General features: G+C 44.5%; 1 protein-coding gene across 2 annotated transcripts in view; it reads left to right on the forward strand.

Annotated features, from left to right (window-relative positions):
• SEMA3C (semaphorin 3C) overlaps positions 1-18533 on the forward strand; it is a 143984-nt gene that overhangs the window by 63040 nt on the left and 62411 nt on the right. For both annotated transcript variants that reach the window (XM_035127243.3, XM_035127244.3), the window contains 3 exons: positions 3730-3890; positions 11254-11316; positions 17289-17408. In XM_035127243.3, the coding sequence (XP_034983134.3) occupies positions 3730-3890; positions 11254-11316; positions 17289-17408 (344 nt within the window). The remainder of the gene's footprint in view (positions 1-3729; positions 3891-11253; positions 11317-17288; positions 17409-18533) is intronic.

Consider the following 18533-nt stretch of genomic DNA (forward strand, 5'->3'; position numbering starts at 1 on the left):
ATTGGCTTTTATCTTTTAAGTCTCAATTTTTTTCTGCCAAAATTTGGTTGCAGGATGATGCCTGCAAGCCTATCCTCACTGCCAGGCGAGTCAATCCTATGCCTTCCAATTCAGCATGCCTCATGCAGAGAACGGACACATAGACAAATTATTTAAGTGTCTGTTGTGGCAGCAGCCAAAGGATATACAGTGAGAATGAAATGTATGGTACAGGTCCGGTTTACACATGGCTGTACATAATTTGATTTCTCAATCCCCCACCACTCAGGACCTGATCATTTGCAGCTGGCTGCATGAGCCAATTCTACTGAGAAGTATTGTGTGTGATACAAATAGGCTATCTCTGGTGTCAGGTCTGCAGTGGCTCATTTGCACATGCAAGCTACCGTTGTGCTCTAAATATGCAGATGTGAACTTGCTTGATGTAGACTCCAGATAAATCAAAAAGAATGGCAAGATGGCTAACCTTGAGGAGCAATGCAGAATTCATTGTCCACCACTTCTATTTCCTCTTCTGCTTTCAACTGTCGATGTGGATCTTGGTGCTATGGCAAAGCCAGTAGGCAATGGCCAACCTGGTGATGGTTTGTTGTTGTTGTTTTTGAAGAAAACAAACATGATTAAATAGCATCTGGGAGACAGAGATCAAGCCTTGTAGGGAAGGTTTATTATTTAAAAACCCCTTTTCTCAACACTGATTTCCCAGCACATATCCCCTCCTCGCAAGCTGCTCTTTGCTTCCAGGGGGATGTTTCAACTGGCTGCAGTACATCTTCCTAGGGTAAAAAGCAGCTATGGGGCTTATTTGTGAGAACAATGGCATGGAGCAAAAAGATTAAACCCATACTTCCTGCTTTGTGCAACCCTAATGACCTGTTCCCTCCTGCTGCTGTTTGCTATTACACACACACACACACACACACACACACACACACACACACACACACACATATATGTATCCACATATTTCACACATCATATGGTTTGGCCTCAGTATAACTCCAGTTTGCCTTCAGGGAAGAGCTTCAGAGTGTGCTGGAGAGCAAATATTTATAATCTATTGTTATTTAAAGAAATGGGAGCACTAAGTAACCGGTTTGTTATAGATCAGATTTCTGAGTGTATGATTGTCATTGGTATTGACTTAATCACCTCAGGACAGCCAAGACTTTATTCATTGACCTTTTTTAGGCAGAACAAAGGTAACTCTTGTAGAGAAAGGGTCAGTAGCTGTTTACTGAAGGAGTACACTGGAGCCTTGTTTTGATCGGCATGCAAAAATATTACTTGCAAAAGTGCTAAGAGGCTTTACTTTCTAATGGCTCATTTAACATCTAGGCTTGAATGCTTTCCTTGGTGACATTCCCAGATTCATAAGGCATGCGACTTGGATTGTTTTTCAGGAGATCAAAGTTGCAGATCTGGCCATCACACACACAGAGAGGGGGGGGGAGAGAGAGAGTCATTACTAAAAGTTAGCAGATCCTTCGGCTTTGATCCACTTGAACCTATTTGGAAATAGGGAGTATTCATCGGTGAACATGGGCATGTGTGAATGAACAACTACAAATTTACCACCACTGAAAATCCTAATGCAGGAGTGGGGAACCTTTAGCTTTCCAGATGTTGCTGAACTACAGCTTCCATTAGCTGTAGCAAGCATGGCCAATGACCAGGGATGATAAGAGTTGTAGCTCATCCACATCTGCAAGACAAAAGGTTCCCTACACCTGTCCTAACACAAATTATCCTAAGGATACTGTCATATTGCAGTTTGCATGGTTGGCATGGAACAATATGTGAACAGAAACACAGCTCTCCTTTGAAATTACAATTCTCTGAATTTTGCAGTGCAGTTCTTCAGTCAAATTATTTCCACAAAAATGCACATATTAGGGGGGAACATGTCTATAAAAATGCCTGCTTTTGCGAAAATAACATGCACAAATTCTTTCTGTTAAGGAAAATTTCTTGCAAAAATGTGTCTATTAGAAGAAATACACACTAAATTGCTGGTGGCTTATTTTGAAGCACTAAAGCTATGTTTGATACCAGCAGTGTTGTCCTCTAGCAATATTCATAATGTTGAGTTGTAGCAGCCCGAAGGTGTGCAAAGTTAGGCAATCTGAATATGATTCCTAGTTAGCAAGAAAATAAGAACATAGCTCATAAATGTCTCTGTGCACACACAAACATATATCAGTGTGTGTGAGAGAGTGTGAGTGTGAGTGAGCGTCTCCACCCCCATCGTTCTGCCTGTACACTTAGGTCCAGCACTGAGGGCCTTCTGGCGGTTCCCTCACTGCGAGAAGCAAAGCTACAGGGAACCAGGCAGAGGGCCTTCTCGGTAGTGGCACCCACCCTGTGGAACACCCTCCCATCAGAGGTCAGAGAGATAAACAACTACCTGACATTTAGAAAATACCTAAAGGCAGCCTTGTTTAGGGAAGTTTTTAATCTGTGATATTTGATGTATTTTAATGTTTGTTGGAAGCCGCCCAGAGTGGCAGGGGAAGCCCAGCCAGATGGCTGGGGTATAAATAATAAATATATTATTATTATTATTATTATTATTATTATTATTATTATTATTATTAGTGTGTGTCAGGGGACCACCAGGGGTCAGCGGAGAGTCCAGGAAGCTGAGACCAAGGCTCTCCGAGGGAGAAGTAGCCTGGGATGCTGGCGTCTCACAACTTCCTTCAGAAGGTGGTGCTGGGGCTCAGGAAGTGGTGCAGACCCTTGGGGATGCTGAGAGTGCAAGGTTCCCAGAGGGAAGGTTTGAAGGGTCGGACCAGAGCACTCAGGAGGGGGAGGTTCCAGAGGAGGCAGCACCGGCTCCTCAGCTGAGCAGTTCAGGTTGAGAGGGTGCTCCACCAGCCCCATCACCCCAACAACGGAGGGGGGGAAAGAGGCACGAGGAGAGGAGATTCAAGGCGCCACGGGTGTTTTGCTGGCAAAAGTCCCTACAAGCAGTGCTTCCGGATTCTGATTCGGACTAGGACAGTCAAGGATTTTGATGCTCTGTTTTGTACATATGTATATAACAAAACTCTGTAAAAACCAGCCACAGAGTTGGAGCGCTTTACTTGTGAGAAGGCAACCAGCATCATTACAGTGTATCTGTGTCTGTGCGTGTGACTGTTCCTTTTTTTAAAAGTCAGGCACTTTTAAAATTGAAAAAGGTTATACTGTACATGAAAGAGTTAAAACCAGTTTATAATACTGCAATCTTGTACATACTTATCTGGGAGTAAGTTCCAGAGAAGTCAGTGGAACTTACCTTTGTGTAGATATGCGCAGGGTTGGGCTGTTAAACTGGGGAAACATTTTTTTTGTGACATAATAGTTCCCCAGAAAATAAGCCTCAATTGATTCTAGCTAATCTATATCTTAGTTATGTTGGATGAAGTTTATTTCTGTGGGCCATAATATGCAGTGTTCTCATTGATTAATTTGATATATGATGTGCTTTAGAAGGCAAAGCTGTAAATAATGATTTCCATTAAGACAACATTTGAGTGAATGAATAAGGCCATTTCAGATGCTTTATGAGTATAGCTGGTTACTTCAGTCTAAGAATGATGCATTTAAATTCTTAAGTTGCTGAGGGTACAGCTAAATCTGCATTTTTATTGGCGCGCTGCAACTTTTATCAAGATGTGGTTATACAAGCAAGGAAAGCAAATGAATGCATCTATTAAGCTACGCTTCTTCTTTCTTTCACAGAACTGCAGGAAACGAAGACCGCTCGGTTTTATGCTCTTTCCCACCACCCCTTAGACTACAGGATATTGGTGATGGATGAAGATCAGGACCGCATCTACGTTGGCAGCAAAGATCACATTCTGTCTCTGAATATCAATAATATAAGCCAGGACCCTCTGAGTGTAAGTCCACAAAGCCCTTTGGGAAGCCGGGATCGTTTTACTGCATGCTTCTGCTTTCAAAGGAAAGAGGAAGGAGGGTGTTTCATTATTATTGCATTGTCAGGCAACATGCCAGGTCCACGCCTGCTCAGAACAGTTGCTGCTTGTACATTAGCAGAACAATATGTTCAAACAGCGTATTTAAGACAGAGCCTCATTTCCCGCCCCGCCCCCTCGTTTGGGACTGTGGGGGGAAACGAATCTCTTTTACTTCCAGCACAAGAAGCCCCTGGACCTATTTGCCTGCAGTTTGGAAGGCTTGATCCATTCTGGAGAGGGGGCTCCTGTCCAAAGCTGGACAATATGTTTGCCTGATATTTAGGATATTATTCTTTTAGTGAACCCAGACTTACAACCAGTGCTTTTGACAGATTGTCCAGTGATGGGTAAAAAAATTAGAAGTAGGGGTTGCTGGCTAGGTGAGCACCCCACTCAGATTATTATAAGCAGAATCCAGGTGAGGACAGTCCACCCTAAACAGGTTCATCTCCTTAAGTCTACTCATACCTGACCACTGACCGCTACCTCGTTCCACTTCAAAACAACAAAAAAGGACCCTTGGGGGAAAGGGATGAGGTAGCAGCTGGTGAAGACAAGCCATGGCCAGAGAAACTGCTGCTGAGTGTGGAGGGTGAAAGCCTTTCAGAGCAGGAGGATCCCTGTGTAAGGATGTCTCTCAGCAGCAGTCTCTCCCCCCAAGTGCACCTCGTTAAAGGAGCTCTTTAGGTAAACTAGCAGGGAAACATGTCTACTGGCTTCTTAGGATGCTGCTTTGAAAAGCTCAGCTGCTTGTCAAGAGTGAGCCTGCAGTAAATCACACAGTGCAAGTTGAAGTTAACTCTTTATTAGCAAGAACTCGATTGGTACAGACTCGACGGAGTGTCACGCCTAACGAGCACAGCAGCTCATGGATCAGTTGCTGAGACTGAAAGTCCCCTCATCTCGAGTGCTTTCCCCAAGCAATCAGAGACTGCACCTGCATGAAGTCAACCTATTCTTCACTCTCTTCATGCCTCTTCTGGTTCTGGGAGACCAGGGGGGTGGGGAGGTTTTCACAGAAGGAGGGGGAGACACCCATTCCTCTTCACTAGCCTGGCTCATCTTTGCCTCTTGGCCTCTCTTCTCCCCTGCTTCAGCTTCAGCTTCTGCTTCTGGAATTCTCCCTGCCACAAACTCACCCAGATCACTAAGCCCGGTTATCTCTTCAGCTTCCGCACCACCTCCTCCCAGTCTTCTCCCTTTGACCACTCATCATCACACCACCATTCCCCAGGCTGAGAGCCTTTTACTTCTTGCACAAAAGGCCCCTGGACCTTGGTGGTTCCCCCACTGGTTCTTCCCACCGTTCTTCTGTGTCCAACCAGTCCATGAAACTTGTAGGAGGCACAAGCACATGGCCTCTAATTGCCATTTCCCCCCTAGGGATGTGCAATTCCTCCCTGGGAATTTGTTCTCCAGTTCATCCAGGTACAACCTGTGAAGCCACTTTCTCCACCTTTCCAAACAAAGTTGGTACTTCTTTTACCACCGCTTACCTTGCCATGAGAAGGAAAATGACTGGCAGAGTCCAAAATAGATGTGAACTCAATAGTATAGTGGCTGCCATGCTTTTTGATGGTGGCCATCTTCCAACCTTGTCCTGAAATGACAATGTCAGGAACGTTTAAGGCAAAACCCAGATGGCATCTGGAAACTGCTCAGTACCGGAGCATCAGTGATGGAGAGTTAGCAACATGGTTTTAACTAATTTAAAGGGAGTCCCAGGACAGGCAGCAGGAGATGGATCATCCCAGGTGGGTTGCATCCTGAGAGCAGCCCAACTATAGTTTGTGAAGATGCTGGGTCTTTATCCTACTGCTCTTCACTGGGCTACAAAGTCATATCATGGGCAGGAGAGAAAATAGGTAAAAGTAAAGGGGCCCCTGACCATCAGATCCAGTTGTGTCCGACTCTGGGGTTGCGGCGCTCATCTCGCTCTATAGGCTGAGGGAGCCGGCGTTTGTCCGCAGACAGCTTCCAGGTCATGTGGCCAGCATGACAAAGCTGCTTCTGGCGAACCAGTGCAGCGCACGGAAATGCCGTTTACCTTCCCACCGGAGCGGTCCCTATTTATCTACTTGCACTTTTTTTTTTGATGTGCTTTCGAACTGCTAGGTGGGCAGGAGCTGGGACCGAGCAACGGAAGCTCACCCCGTTGCAGGGATTTGAACCGCCGACCTTCTGATCAGCAAGCCCTAGACCAGGCATCCCCAAACTTCGGCCCTCCAGATGTTTTGGACTACAATTCCCATCTTCCCTGACCACTGGTCCTGTTAGCTAGGGATCATGGGAGTTGTAGGCCAAAACATCTGGAGGGCCGCAGTTTGGGGATGCCTGCTCTAGACTCTGTGGTTTAACCCACAGTGCCACCTGGGTCCCCTAGGAGAGAAACTTGCAAAACTTTCTAGGAGAGAAAATACTCTTCCTTATTTCACAGATGCAAAACAGGGACACATTTGTGTATTTAGAACACCCTATTCCCAAACCGAGAATTGCTGCCAAAATACTCCCTCACTTTCCTATTGCACACTGCTGAAGGCTCTTGTCTTTGCATTGCACTATATTTATTTGCTCTGCAATACCATGTCCTGCCCTGGCTTCTGAGGCAGGGAGTGTTAGTAAGCTGGCAGTAGCAGTTTACATTACTTTCTTTCTTTTTAATTAACAGTGTTTAACCCCATGGCGGATCTGATTGCACGTATTGCAAGTTAGCTGCAAACAAATTCATTAACATCTTGTGTTATCTGGCAATGAGGACGCCTGACAGAAATGACATGAATGGACATGCCAGCAACATTTTAAAAAGGCATCTTTAAACTCTTCCCAAATTAGGGATTGTTCCCACAATCTACATTCACTATATGATTATAAAGAAACTCTGATGCTTCTGTGAAAATAGAGCAGAAAAACAGAAATTTATTTAGGAAAATTTTCAAGAAATGCTTTGGTACAGCTCTCAAACTAATCCCATGGAACAAAGAGGAGTCTTGTCTTTTAAAGACAGTATTAGCAATTATGAGCAGTTTCCTGACTTCCTAAGCACAGAAATTGCCTTTCTATAATATGCTGCTTGGCTCCTTATTCAGCCTTCTACATTAACATGTGTTGCTTGAGGCCGTATCCTAGTATCTGGATTTTGGAACAACCACATGCAGGCCCTTACTGCACTCACTAATCCCCCCTTAACATCTCACTGGAAAAAATGTTGCCACACTGACAGTGCTAAATCGATTAAAGAAATTAGGGATTTGTTTTATGTGGAGTCGTCTGAGCAGAATTTGCTGAAACATCACAGAGTGAACCGGAATCCAGATAATTGCTACCCAACTTTATAGACACAGTAAATGAAGCTGTAGCTCTTTATATTATTGGCAGGGTATACCGTCACCAGACATTAGACTGCTACACACTGGAATATGTCCAACAGTCATAAAGAACTGACACTTGCTCATTATTCATGGAAACTGTGCTTCTTTGCTATTCTTTAATCTGTTTTCACATCCTATCTAACTGTTCTTTGCTTGGAGTTCCTTACAACCAAGGCCACAGTTTTCATTTTTCCTTTCCCCTTCCTCTCTCATGTCTTTTTAGATTTCAAGCTTGAGGGTAATGGGTGTCATCCTTTTCTTCTTCTGAAACAAACAAACAAACAAACAAACAAACAACAGTCTACCATTCTGAGGGATAAAATATATGATAGTGGTGAAGAAAATATTAAAATTGAAATTTATATCTAAGGATATCACCCAAAGCTGTCTAAGAGTGGGAGATGCAAAGTCTCTCATCCACATCTCACAACTATTAACTCACTGGTAGAGTATTAGGTGCATTAGACAAATCAGGCTACCTAATAGCTATTTTAGGTACGCGGGTGGCGATGTGGGTTAAACCACAGAGCCTAGGGCTTGCCAATCAGAAGGTCGGCGGTTCGAATCCCCACGATGGGGTGAGCTCCCGTTGCTCGGTCCCAGCTCCTGCCAACGTAGCAGTTCGAAAGCACGTCAAAGTGCAAGTAGATAAATAGGTACCTCTTCAAGCGGGAAGGTAAACGGCATTTCCATGCGCTGCTCTGGTTCGCCAGAAGCGGCTTAGTCATGCTGGCCACATGACCTGGAAGCTGTATGCCGGCTCCCTCGGCCAATAATGCAAGATGAGCGCTGCGACCCCAGAGTCGGTCACGACTGGACCTAATGGTCAGGGGTCCCTTTACCTTTAATAGCTATTTACTTGGAAGCAAGTCCCATGTAACTCATTGGGAAAAGTAGACATTGTCCTTTTAGTATCAGCCTGATCAAGTACAGATTTTGGTATGAAGATTGCTGAGAAAGCACATGGAACCCTCAAAAAAGCATTTTAAAGGTCTCCTGCTAGAGGAGGTGTGGAGAACCTCCAGATGTTGCTGCATTCTACAGCAAACATGTCATGCTGTTTATGACAATGGATTATTATTATTTACTTGCTTAAAAAATTATAATCCAGTTCACAGCCAGTGGTTATCAAAGTGGCGTACCATAAGATAAAAGACAAAAAGCCGCTTTTATAAACTTTTCTTTCTTTCTTTCTTTCTTTCTTTCTTTCTTTCTTTCTTTCTTTCTTTCTATCATCTATCTATCATCTATCTATCATCTATCTATCTATCTATCTATCTATCTATCTATCATCTATCTAATGCAAGCATTATCATGTGCATGACATGAAGAGTTTGCCTTCTGACTGCTTGGAAATATATTTTACTCTACTGCTTGTCTAAACTGGAGCCTGCTAGAGAGATGGACCCTCCATTGTTCTGATTTTGGGTGTGTGCTGGTTGAGGATTCTCCTGAAGCTGTGATGTTTATCTAGAAATTAACTAAAGCTCTTGGGCTCAGTTCAGCTGGCAGCTTAGTGGAGCATATTTTCTTATGTGACACCCTGCGTTATACTTTGGCATCCAAAATGAAACTCTTTGACATCAGCCTCACTTTGAAGCATTTTTGCACACAGTTGATCTAGACTTTGAAAGAAATGAGCAGCGTCCATGTTAAAAACAACAACGGCAATAACCAAGCTTTGTGCAATCATTTAAAACATATTTATATCTGATTATTCTCCTTTGCCTTCAGTTCCACTCCTAACAATGCCAAAGGTCAGAGGGCAGCTTTATATATTTTTTGGGATTCTCAATGTGGGAGGTCAGATTCTCTGAGGAGGTTTAGGCATTTGCAAGGGAGGTCCAAGTTGTTCCATTGCTTCAATCAACTTGCTTTTCATGGCTATCTTAAAAGGAAGGAAACAGAACACCCAAAACACATCCTTACAGTCAGTGTGATATGGACAGAAGGTCCCCATTGCACTTGGAGAGATAAATAGAAGACACACCATCATTCCCTCTATTCTGACATTCATGCTGTAGCCAAAACTGCATTTGCACACCACACATAGGAGGTAACTTTCATCTAGCTTGGGCCAGTCACAGCCTCTTAACTTACCTCACAGGGTCATTGTAGGGATTAACTGAGGAGGGAGGTGAACCGTGTACTCTTCTGGAGAGGCCAGCCAGATGGAGGTGTCCGTCACCAGTGTGGCATCTAGAGAACTCCACATGGTCGCAATTGGATCCGCTCCAGTCGCAAAAATTGCCTGGCACCTGGCGGATTTTGAACACAGATCTCAACTGATAACAGGGGTGGGGAGCACCAAAAATTGGGTGCTGGGGGTGAAATGGAGAGGCTAGAATCCTAACAGCAGGACTCCACATGTAACATTTTTGTTGCATGTCATCTTTGTGAGCTTTGTGCAGTTGAAGGGTGCTTGATCTGAAAACCTGTAGACCAGTGGTGGCCAAACTTGGCCCTCCAGCTGTTTTTGGACTACAACTCCCACCATCCCTAGCTAACAGGACCAGTGGTCAGGGATGATGGGAATTGTAGTCCCAAAACAGCTGGAAGACTGAGTTCAGCCATCACTGTTGTAAAGGTTATTGCCAACCCATCTAGTTTTTCTCTCTCATTTTATTTGATTAACATTTTTATGCTGCAGATCATAGATATCCTGACCTAGTTCCCATTTTTTTAAAAAGTCCAAATCTAATCACTACTTTGACTTCCCCACAGATGTTTTGGCTAGGCAGAATGTTTTGATGAGGCAGAACTTTGACTGGGCACAGCTTATGTGCTTGTTGGAACCATTCTGAAGAACTCCAGAGACCTGATAAAAATTCTTGTTAGTTTCCTTTGAAATCCCTTGCAAACATTTCAACTTGGAAGGATCTTCCAATCTACTTTGGATTTTGTTGATAGGTGAAATTGAGTGGCACAGTCCACAATCTTTCCTACGCCCGAGGAGGCTTGCGATAGACTGGTTCATTCACTTATCCACCTAGAACAGGCATGTCAAACCTGCGGCCCTCCAGATGTTTTGGCCTACAACTCCTATGATCCCTAGCTAGCAGGACCAGTGGTTGGGGAAGATGGGAATTGTAGTCCAAAACATCTGGAGGGCCACAGGTTTGACATGCCTGACCTAGAACAATCCCATTGTCTTATGGTGGAATGACCTTATAGGCACTGTGTGAGCTTTTACAACTTGAAATGGAGAGCTTGTGTTCTGAATGTGTGTGCCAAATTTCATTCCACTATCTGGATGCTAATGTTACAGAGCAAGAAATGAGAAGCCAAAAATTGTGCATGCATAGCTTTCATTCAGAAATGTTTTCACCAAACCCTTGAATGATGGGGGAAGGTACCCAGGTCACATGGTGCCTTATGCAGGTGTTGGGGGAAGGTGTGTGCCACCCCCTCCAACCCAAACAACAATTCATATTTGGGTGGGGATTTGAACTCACCCCACGCTACAATTTGGGAACCCTTCATTCTTCCTGTAATCAGGTTAACAAATGCTAAGGCACATCTTCTGCCCAATAAGTGTCTTCCTCATGGCACAGGCTTGCAAGGTCTGCACCGACTTCAGATGACAATCCCATTAACTTCAAAAGTTCTGCTTTCTGGAAGGCTGTAATGTACACCAGCTTGTAACTGAAACGATCTATTTGGGATGCATTTCTGAACTAACCCAGCATTATGGGAGGCTGGCTTGCTCAGAGTTTCTCTGAGCAAAAAAAACTTGGATAAAATACCTTCCCCAGCAACACAGGTCTGTGAAAATATTGACCTTGTGAGTTTGTGACTTGCAGGCAGTTTGATAGTTTGAACAAGGTGGAAATGATAAATTTCCCCAACCCCTTTAAATGTGCATTGAATATTATGTAATTCATATCTGTATATGTATGTATTTTCTTTCCACACAGATATTCTGGCCAGCATCAACAACCAAAGTTGATGAGTGCAGAATGGCTGGCAAAGATCCTACAGTAAGTATTCCCCCCCCCTTTTTAATTAAATGTTTGGCTACCGAGAAAGAGCGCCTTGGGTGCAGCCAAAAGCGTAGCGGAAGAGGCGTGTTTTCATTGAATACTCTGCAGGCCGAAACAGTCATGCAAAATTCTGAAACAAGCAAGATATTGACACAGCCTGGATCTCCCTCCCGATGTCTGGAAAAACGAGCACATTGCTTATGTTCAGGACCAGATTTTAAAAAAGGAAACCCATTTCTTGCTTACCTTGTTGCTAGTGATGGATATCATTAATAAGGCTCGCTCTGCGTATCTCCTAGAGAATATATTGCAGACTGTTGAACTAATGTAAGTGCCTGGACAGACTCCCAGATGGCACAGGCAGCCTTTTGTATGGAAAAAAATAATCCCTGTACATTCCAACAGCACTTACTGCTTGATCATAAAGACTCTTTTATTGGTTTTCTAAAGCAACATTTTGAACAGATGCCTGAAAAAAAGCAGAACTTCCTCAAACCAGGTAAATGTGGCACGACTGTTACTGGAGTCAAAGCAAGAATCCTGCAAGAGAACCATCTGCTGAGCCAATTACCTCTTCCAAATCTCAGAGTGATTCTTGCTCAAACGAACAAACCACTCCTTTAATTGTTACGAGCGTAATAACTTGTACATCACCTCCGGCAATACTCGGGGAAAAGGCGCGTGGAAATTATATTAGCAGCAGCTATAGCAATAAATGATTTCGGTGTGCCAAGTGCAAGTAGGGTGGCCAGTTTTACAGAGGGCAGTTCTCTATCGGAAGCTGTCCTCTATTGGAGAGACTGCTCTGGCAAAGAAAGCACTCTAAGGAGGCGGTCTGGCTCAAAGATAAGGAACCCTAAGAAAATAACTCCTTGCCCATTGATATTAGGCAGGCACCTTCACGGTGCTGTTTTCAGCACTTGCCAAAAACTTCTTTGTTCAAGCAAGCTTACCCAGGCATGTAAATTTGACGTGGATTTTAAAATGTTATCTTATTTTATAATGCATATTTTGAAACTTTTGGTTTTATATACATTTTTGAGAGAGGAAATAGGCTATAGGCTAACAGTTTTAAATATCAGCAATTTTAATTTATTTTATATTATAAGTAGATCTCATAGGTTTTGATGATGAAGTGGTACAAACATTTTATTTATAATTTAAATAAATATGTAAATATATAAATGAAGAACAGGGGCCATGAAGTTGCAAATCAACAGCAGCAAACACAGCTGTCTTCAGATGACTACTAAAACTTGTCCACCTGGGAAGATATATGAAGTTCTTGATTGAATGGGACTTTTGATCCCTCTCATAGTCTTTTACTATACCTTTTGGAGTGGTCCAACTTATTTTATCCGTTGATAAAATCTATGGATTTGATTGTTGTTTTCATATTGCAAGGGGGAAGGCTTATAGGGAACAGCCCCCCGCCCAAATCAGGTCGAGTTCCTCTCAGAGCAGTAAATCCAGCAGCGGATCAGATTACAGGAGTCAGGAAGCAGAGGGGGAGACACAAGGCTCTAGTAGCGTCAAAGAGCCTCCACACTGAGTAGAGAGGGAGGAAGCTGGGGAGGAAGGGACGGGAGAGCAGTCAGAGGGACGGCCCTTCCCCCCGATGCCTGAATTGAGGCGTACGGTACCCCGTAGGACAAGGGGGAGGCGCTTTGGAGTTCCCAAGCTGTTATGTTGGGCACAAAACAGAAAGAAGCCATTGCGAGGTTCTGACTCAGGCACTTTGCACTGTAAATAGAATGCACAATAAAAAACACCTTAAAGACGAGCAGGTGTGGAGCGTCGTTACTCAAGAGTAGCCACAAGAACCTCTGGCACATATTTGGTAAGTTAGCTAGAGGACTCTTTTGGTGCTAAAGAGTGGACTTAGAAATAGTAATAAATAAATTCTATTTTATTGGTCAAAGTTTTCCAGCCCCCAAATAAATAATTGTTTGTGATGCATCTAGGTCAGGCATCCCCAAACTTCGGCCATCCAGATGTTTTGGCCTACAACTCCCATGATCCCTAGCTAACAGGACCAGTGGTCGGAGAAGATGGGAATTGTAGTCCAAAACATCTGGAGGGCCGAAGTTTGGGGATGCCTGGTCTAGAAAGGGCTTCTGTGTTGATCCATTGAATATATCTAGGTGTTGTATCAGGTCATTTTTTCCACCAGCATTTGAATAAGGTGCACAATTTCTAATCTTAATTAAATAATAGTATATTATGCTATGTTCTAATAAGGATTCATTTGAATGTGGACTTGTAATTAAAAGGAGTATACGGCAAATACTTTTTCCATGTTGATCTTATCTTGATCCATACTTCTCAAGGGAAGGAAATATTGGATCTGCAGAGCATAACGGAGTGTAGCATTTTCCATTAAAATGTCACCAGTAATGGATTCAAGTGATTTCTGTTTAATTAAATTAGTGTTGAAAACGTTAGCATGGTGTCTGCTTCCTTTCCCAGATGACTATAACAGTCTAATACATCATACATACCAAGCTCCAGTATTTCCCCATATATATATAAAGATGCAATATGCTTTATATATTAAGAATGTTTATTTGAATCTAGTGGTATACTGTATGTCATTAATGAGGTCAATATTCAAGGGAGAGAAAAATGTGGCTGAATTTTGCATGAGACTTAGGCTGCATTCCCGGAAGTAAGATCCACTGGGGTCAATGGTAGAAACTACTGGGAGACTGAGTTGCACTTCTACAAAGAGGATGCTATAAGCATCTAGCAGAGAGACAGGCAGCAGGGTACCGAAGAGCAGGGTGCCAAAGTTGTAAAGTTAAAGATCCCTCACCACCCTTTGGTGTTCTCCAGACAGCTTCCTGGCCTTCCATGCTTCACAGAATAGCCATAGAAGATGTCCTAATGGACATTTGTCTGTGGACATTCCAGGATGCATGAGATGCTGAGGAACAACAGAGACTAGCTGGAAGGTTTTTTAAAAAATAAAAAAGCCAAAGGGAAGAACACCAACCGCCTCTTAATGTAATTATCATCAATACTGTACTATCAATTAACTAAGTAATATACCGCTTACACGTCAAAATGACTTCTAAGCTTTTTGTAAGTATCAAATCAAGTATTCAATACATACACAATGTAAACACACAATAAAACAATTCCATTAAGTCATTTTAAAATCTATTAATGAAAATCCATAATAAAACAAGCCACTTGAAAAGCATAATCATTAAAACAGTTACAAACTGATTAAAACAATCAGAACGGGAAGTCTGAGTTCAGGGGAATGCTTGTCTGAACAGATGTGTCTTCAGGAGCCGGGGGAATGCCAGTGCTGATGGCTCCTACTGCAGAAGCCTATTCAAAGGTTGCAGTATTGTTACCAGTCATTCCTCCTTTATGGAAGAATTATTCATTTGGTCGACTTTTTTGCAACAGAGGAACCAAATTTAATAGTCCTCCTGCTTGGCTGAGGATTGGACTGCAATTCCTGAACAGATTACACCAGGGGTCCCCAGACTTACCCGGCTTTGGGCCGGTGCCCGCCGCGCCGATCACGCGGCGGGCCGGAGGGCAGGGGAGTGCGCACCTGTGCGCATGTGCACACACACTTACTGGCGCGGTGGCGCGCTTCCAGGTCAGAAAAATCGCCGAAAATCATTTGTGCGCATGCGTATGGGCCTTCCCCCGACCCGGAAGTGCACCGGAAATGACCTCTTCTGGGTTGGGAGAGGCCCATACGCATGCGCACAAATGATTTTCGGCGCTTTTTTCCGATCTGGAAGTGCGTCGCCGCGCTGCGCGCTGTAAAAGTGGGTGGCGGCAGCAGGGGGCGTCACGGGCTGGATTGGGAGGCCAATTGGGCCGCATCTGGCCCGCGGACCGTAGTTTGGAGACCCCTGGATTACACCATTCTTCAGATTTTGCAGTGGCATTTAAGTGCACAAAAACTGCACACACACACACACACACACACACACACACACACTCATTCCTGTCAAAATGCATACAAAATGTGTATTTTTTGGGGGGGGGGAGATTTCTACAGAACTGTGTACAGTAATGCATACAATAGAAATGCAAACTTTTCATGAATTTTTTTAAATCCCCAAATGGGACAGATCAGACCTATGAGGGAGTGCCTGCAAAATTATGATGGAATTTGCTTAACTAATCTATGTGTCCATATCTGGGTGTCATGTAAAACAAGTGTAATGGAATGTAATGGAACATAGAATGGAACATGAATGTGATCCAATGACAACTGGCGTACGGGTCCACACATGGGTCCTCCGTAGCATCACATCTGGAAAGGAAACATCTGGGTACTAAGGCACATCTCAGGCTCCTGAAATGTAGAATGAGGAAGAACGTGAAAGAATAGCAGGAGGGAAAGAGATCAGAACTTGGATCAGACAACTACTGGTTTACAGTTTACACACATACAGAAAATGTGTGTGGCTTTGAAAACCTTGCCACATGTTGAAAATGTGGCTAAATGTTTCATGTTTGCTGGGGCTTATGCTACAAGCATGCCAGGCTTTCAGTATTGGGGGGGGGGCTTGTGGATCTGTCTGGACAAGAAAGGACTATGAACATGTTGCTGACACTTCCAGCCTCAAAGTGATAGCAAAAGCCAAAAAGGGGAAAGGAGAGGTCTTGTTTTGCTTTGCTTTAAGTTCTTCAGGGGCTATCACAGCCATTGCCTTTCGTTTATGAGAATTGGCATGTATACCAATTCTCAACTATAATGGTTCTTCTGGTAAGTCCTCATGTACAAGTATAGCTGTCAACGAGTTGGACACCACAGATAGGAACCTTCTTTGGAAACTGTCTGTAAGGGGAAGAGAGTATAGAGAACCTCCCCCTCTCATCAGAAGCAGCTCCTCCCCAAGCAGCGATGGCAGCAAGGACGCTGAGGAGACCAGTCAGGAAGTGGGGAGAGAGGGCCAGGGCTCTGGCAGCACGGGAGAGCCCCTGCTACACAGGAGGGAGGAAGAGAGGGGGGAAGGGGGGAGAAGGAAAACATGGAGCGTAGACCCTTTCCTCCAGTTCCGGAATTACGCAGGAGAAGGAGGGGAAGGAAGTTTGCTGTCCCAAGACTTTTATGTTGGAGGAAGTCAAGGGGTGGTTCAGTGCCGGATTCTGCATCGGACTGAGCAGACATGTTTTACACACCTGTCTCACTGTAAATAGACTGCACTAATAAAAACTGTTTAAAGACAAGCATGCGGAGCGTCGTTACTCTAGAGTAGTCGCAAGAACCTGTGACACTGTTAGTGACCAGATTCTGATCTACAGGTGTCACTGAGAATCTTGTGGCTCCTTAGCCACAGGGTTAGCCAATCTGGTGCCACCTAGTATGCCAAGTCAAGCCCATAACCTGGGATACATCTGTTAGAGCACCTATTCTGCTCCTCTTCCTTATGCCTTAAGGTGGTTTGCTTCTAGTCTATGGTACTGGGGAGCAAGTAGTGTAGGTTTTATCCATTAGGACAAATGGGGCACTGCCTCACCAACCTGAGTCTGCCTTCAGCCACCCTCCAGCTGCCTGCCTTGTAAAAGCAGGCAGTCCAGAGGGTGGCGCTGTCCTTCAGGTTCCTCCTCCGTAGTCAGTGATGCCACTTGTGGAATTAAACAGGGAGGAGGACAGGAGCAAAATCAGAGTTAGTTGGCTCTGTCTGCCATTGGCTCTGGCGCCACCTGCTGGGGGCTCCCTACTGTTTCCGCCATCAGTCCCAGTCAGGGCTGCCAACTGGAATGAAATATTGTGGGGGCCCAGTTAAGCCCCACCCTGCGTAATCGATCACATGGTGCAGCGCATGCACGCCATTTGAATGGGATTGCCCATCAACTTTGTGGGAGCCCAGCCCCCTCAAATATTCAGCCCCCACAGCCCCTATGGTCCCAGTGGAAATCAGCCACCTCTGGGAACAGGCAACAGATTTACAACCCACCTTTTGTTTGTTTTCTTGTTCCCTCTGCAGCATGGTTGCGGCAACTTTGTTCGTGTGATACAGACATTCAACCGCACCCATTTATATGTTTGTGGGAGTGGCGCGTTTAGCCCTGTATGTGCATATCTCAACAGAGGGCGAAGGGCAGAGGTAAGTATGTCAGTCAAGTAGTGGTGTGTGAGTTGGCTGATTGGAACACTGTCCGGTGCTGCTTTGCAGGGGTTTGAGTGCCCCTCTTTTTGCCAGCAGCAAGAGTGTGATGCAGCAAGACTTGCCCAGCTGCTTTGGCACTGAGCGGTGAGCTCCCCCCCCCCCAATGCCTGCAAATACTTTCACCCCTTTCTCAACACCTCTGTTCAAAATTTCCAAAAAGACGGAGGGGCGCTTTGCACTGGGTGATGAGAGGCATTGCTTTCTCCCTCCCCATCGCAGCCTGAAACTAATGTGAGAGGAATCTTGCCCCATTTTTTAAAGGAACCTTCAATTTATTCTTCAACAAGCTTGCACCCAGCATCAGCAGACACTTTTGGTTGGCCTAATTAATTTAGAGTGAAACGCAAGATTTCGCAATGAGGAGGAAATTGTGGTGCTCTTAAGTGGCAAAATAGAGATACGCATCTTGAGCGTACTGGAATTGGGCTTCAGTGCGCCTGTCTCCTGAGCTGCATGCCTGTGATCCATTGATTAAATAAACTGCTGCCTCAGACGTCTGGAGTCTGTTAGGCACCGGACTGCAGGCCTTCCCCTTTCCTTGCTGGGATGGCGCAGGCCAACAACAGCAAAGCCGCTTGGAGTGTCGGGGTTTAACGAGAGCCTCCCCACCCCTTGCTGCATGTATGGGCCTAATTAGCAGCGCAGAGGGGATTTATTTTTAGCGAGACTAGTGAGAAAATTGCACTGCTTATCAGCAAGTAATGCCATCGTTTTTCATAGGTGAAAGGCTGTTTTTCCAGGTGAAAAGGGAGAGAAAGACACAGAGGTTGAAAAGCAATTTCTTTTGCTTTATCTGCAGAGCTAGAATCTCTCCTAAAGCTATAACACTGGCGACCTTTTTTTCCATTGAAGGCCACCTTTTCCTTGCAGATAATCTATCTGGGGAAGGGACATGCCAGCAATGGCAGGACCAGAGCCAGCAATGGACGGAGCCTCTTTCTTTTCTCTCTCTTTCTCCCACACCCCTTTTCTCTCTCTGCCACCCCTTTTTACCCGCTTCCTCTTTCTGCTACCCCACCTCTCTTCATCACCTGCATGAAACTGGGCTGAGAGCCCACCTTG

Source organism: Zootoca vivipara, chromosome 9 (assembly GCF_965207765.1).
Source record: "Zootoca vivipara chromosome 9, rZooViv2.hap1.1, whole genome shotgun sequence".
NCBI lineage: Eukaryota > Metazoa > Chordata > Lepidosauria > Squamata > Lacertidae > Zootoca > Zootoca vivipara.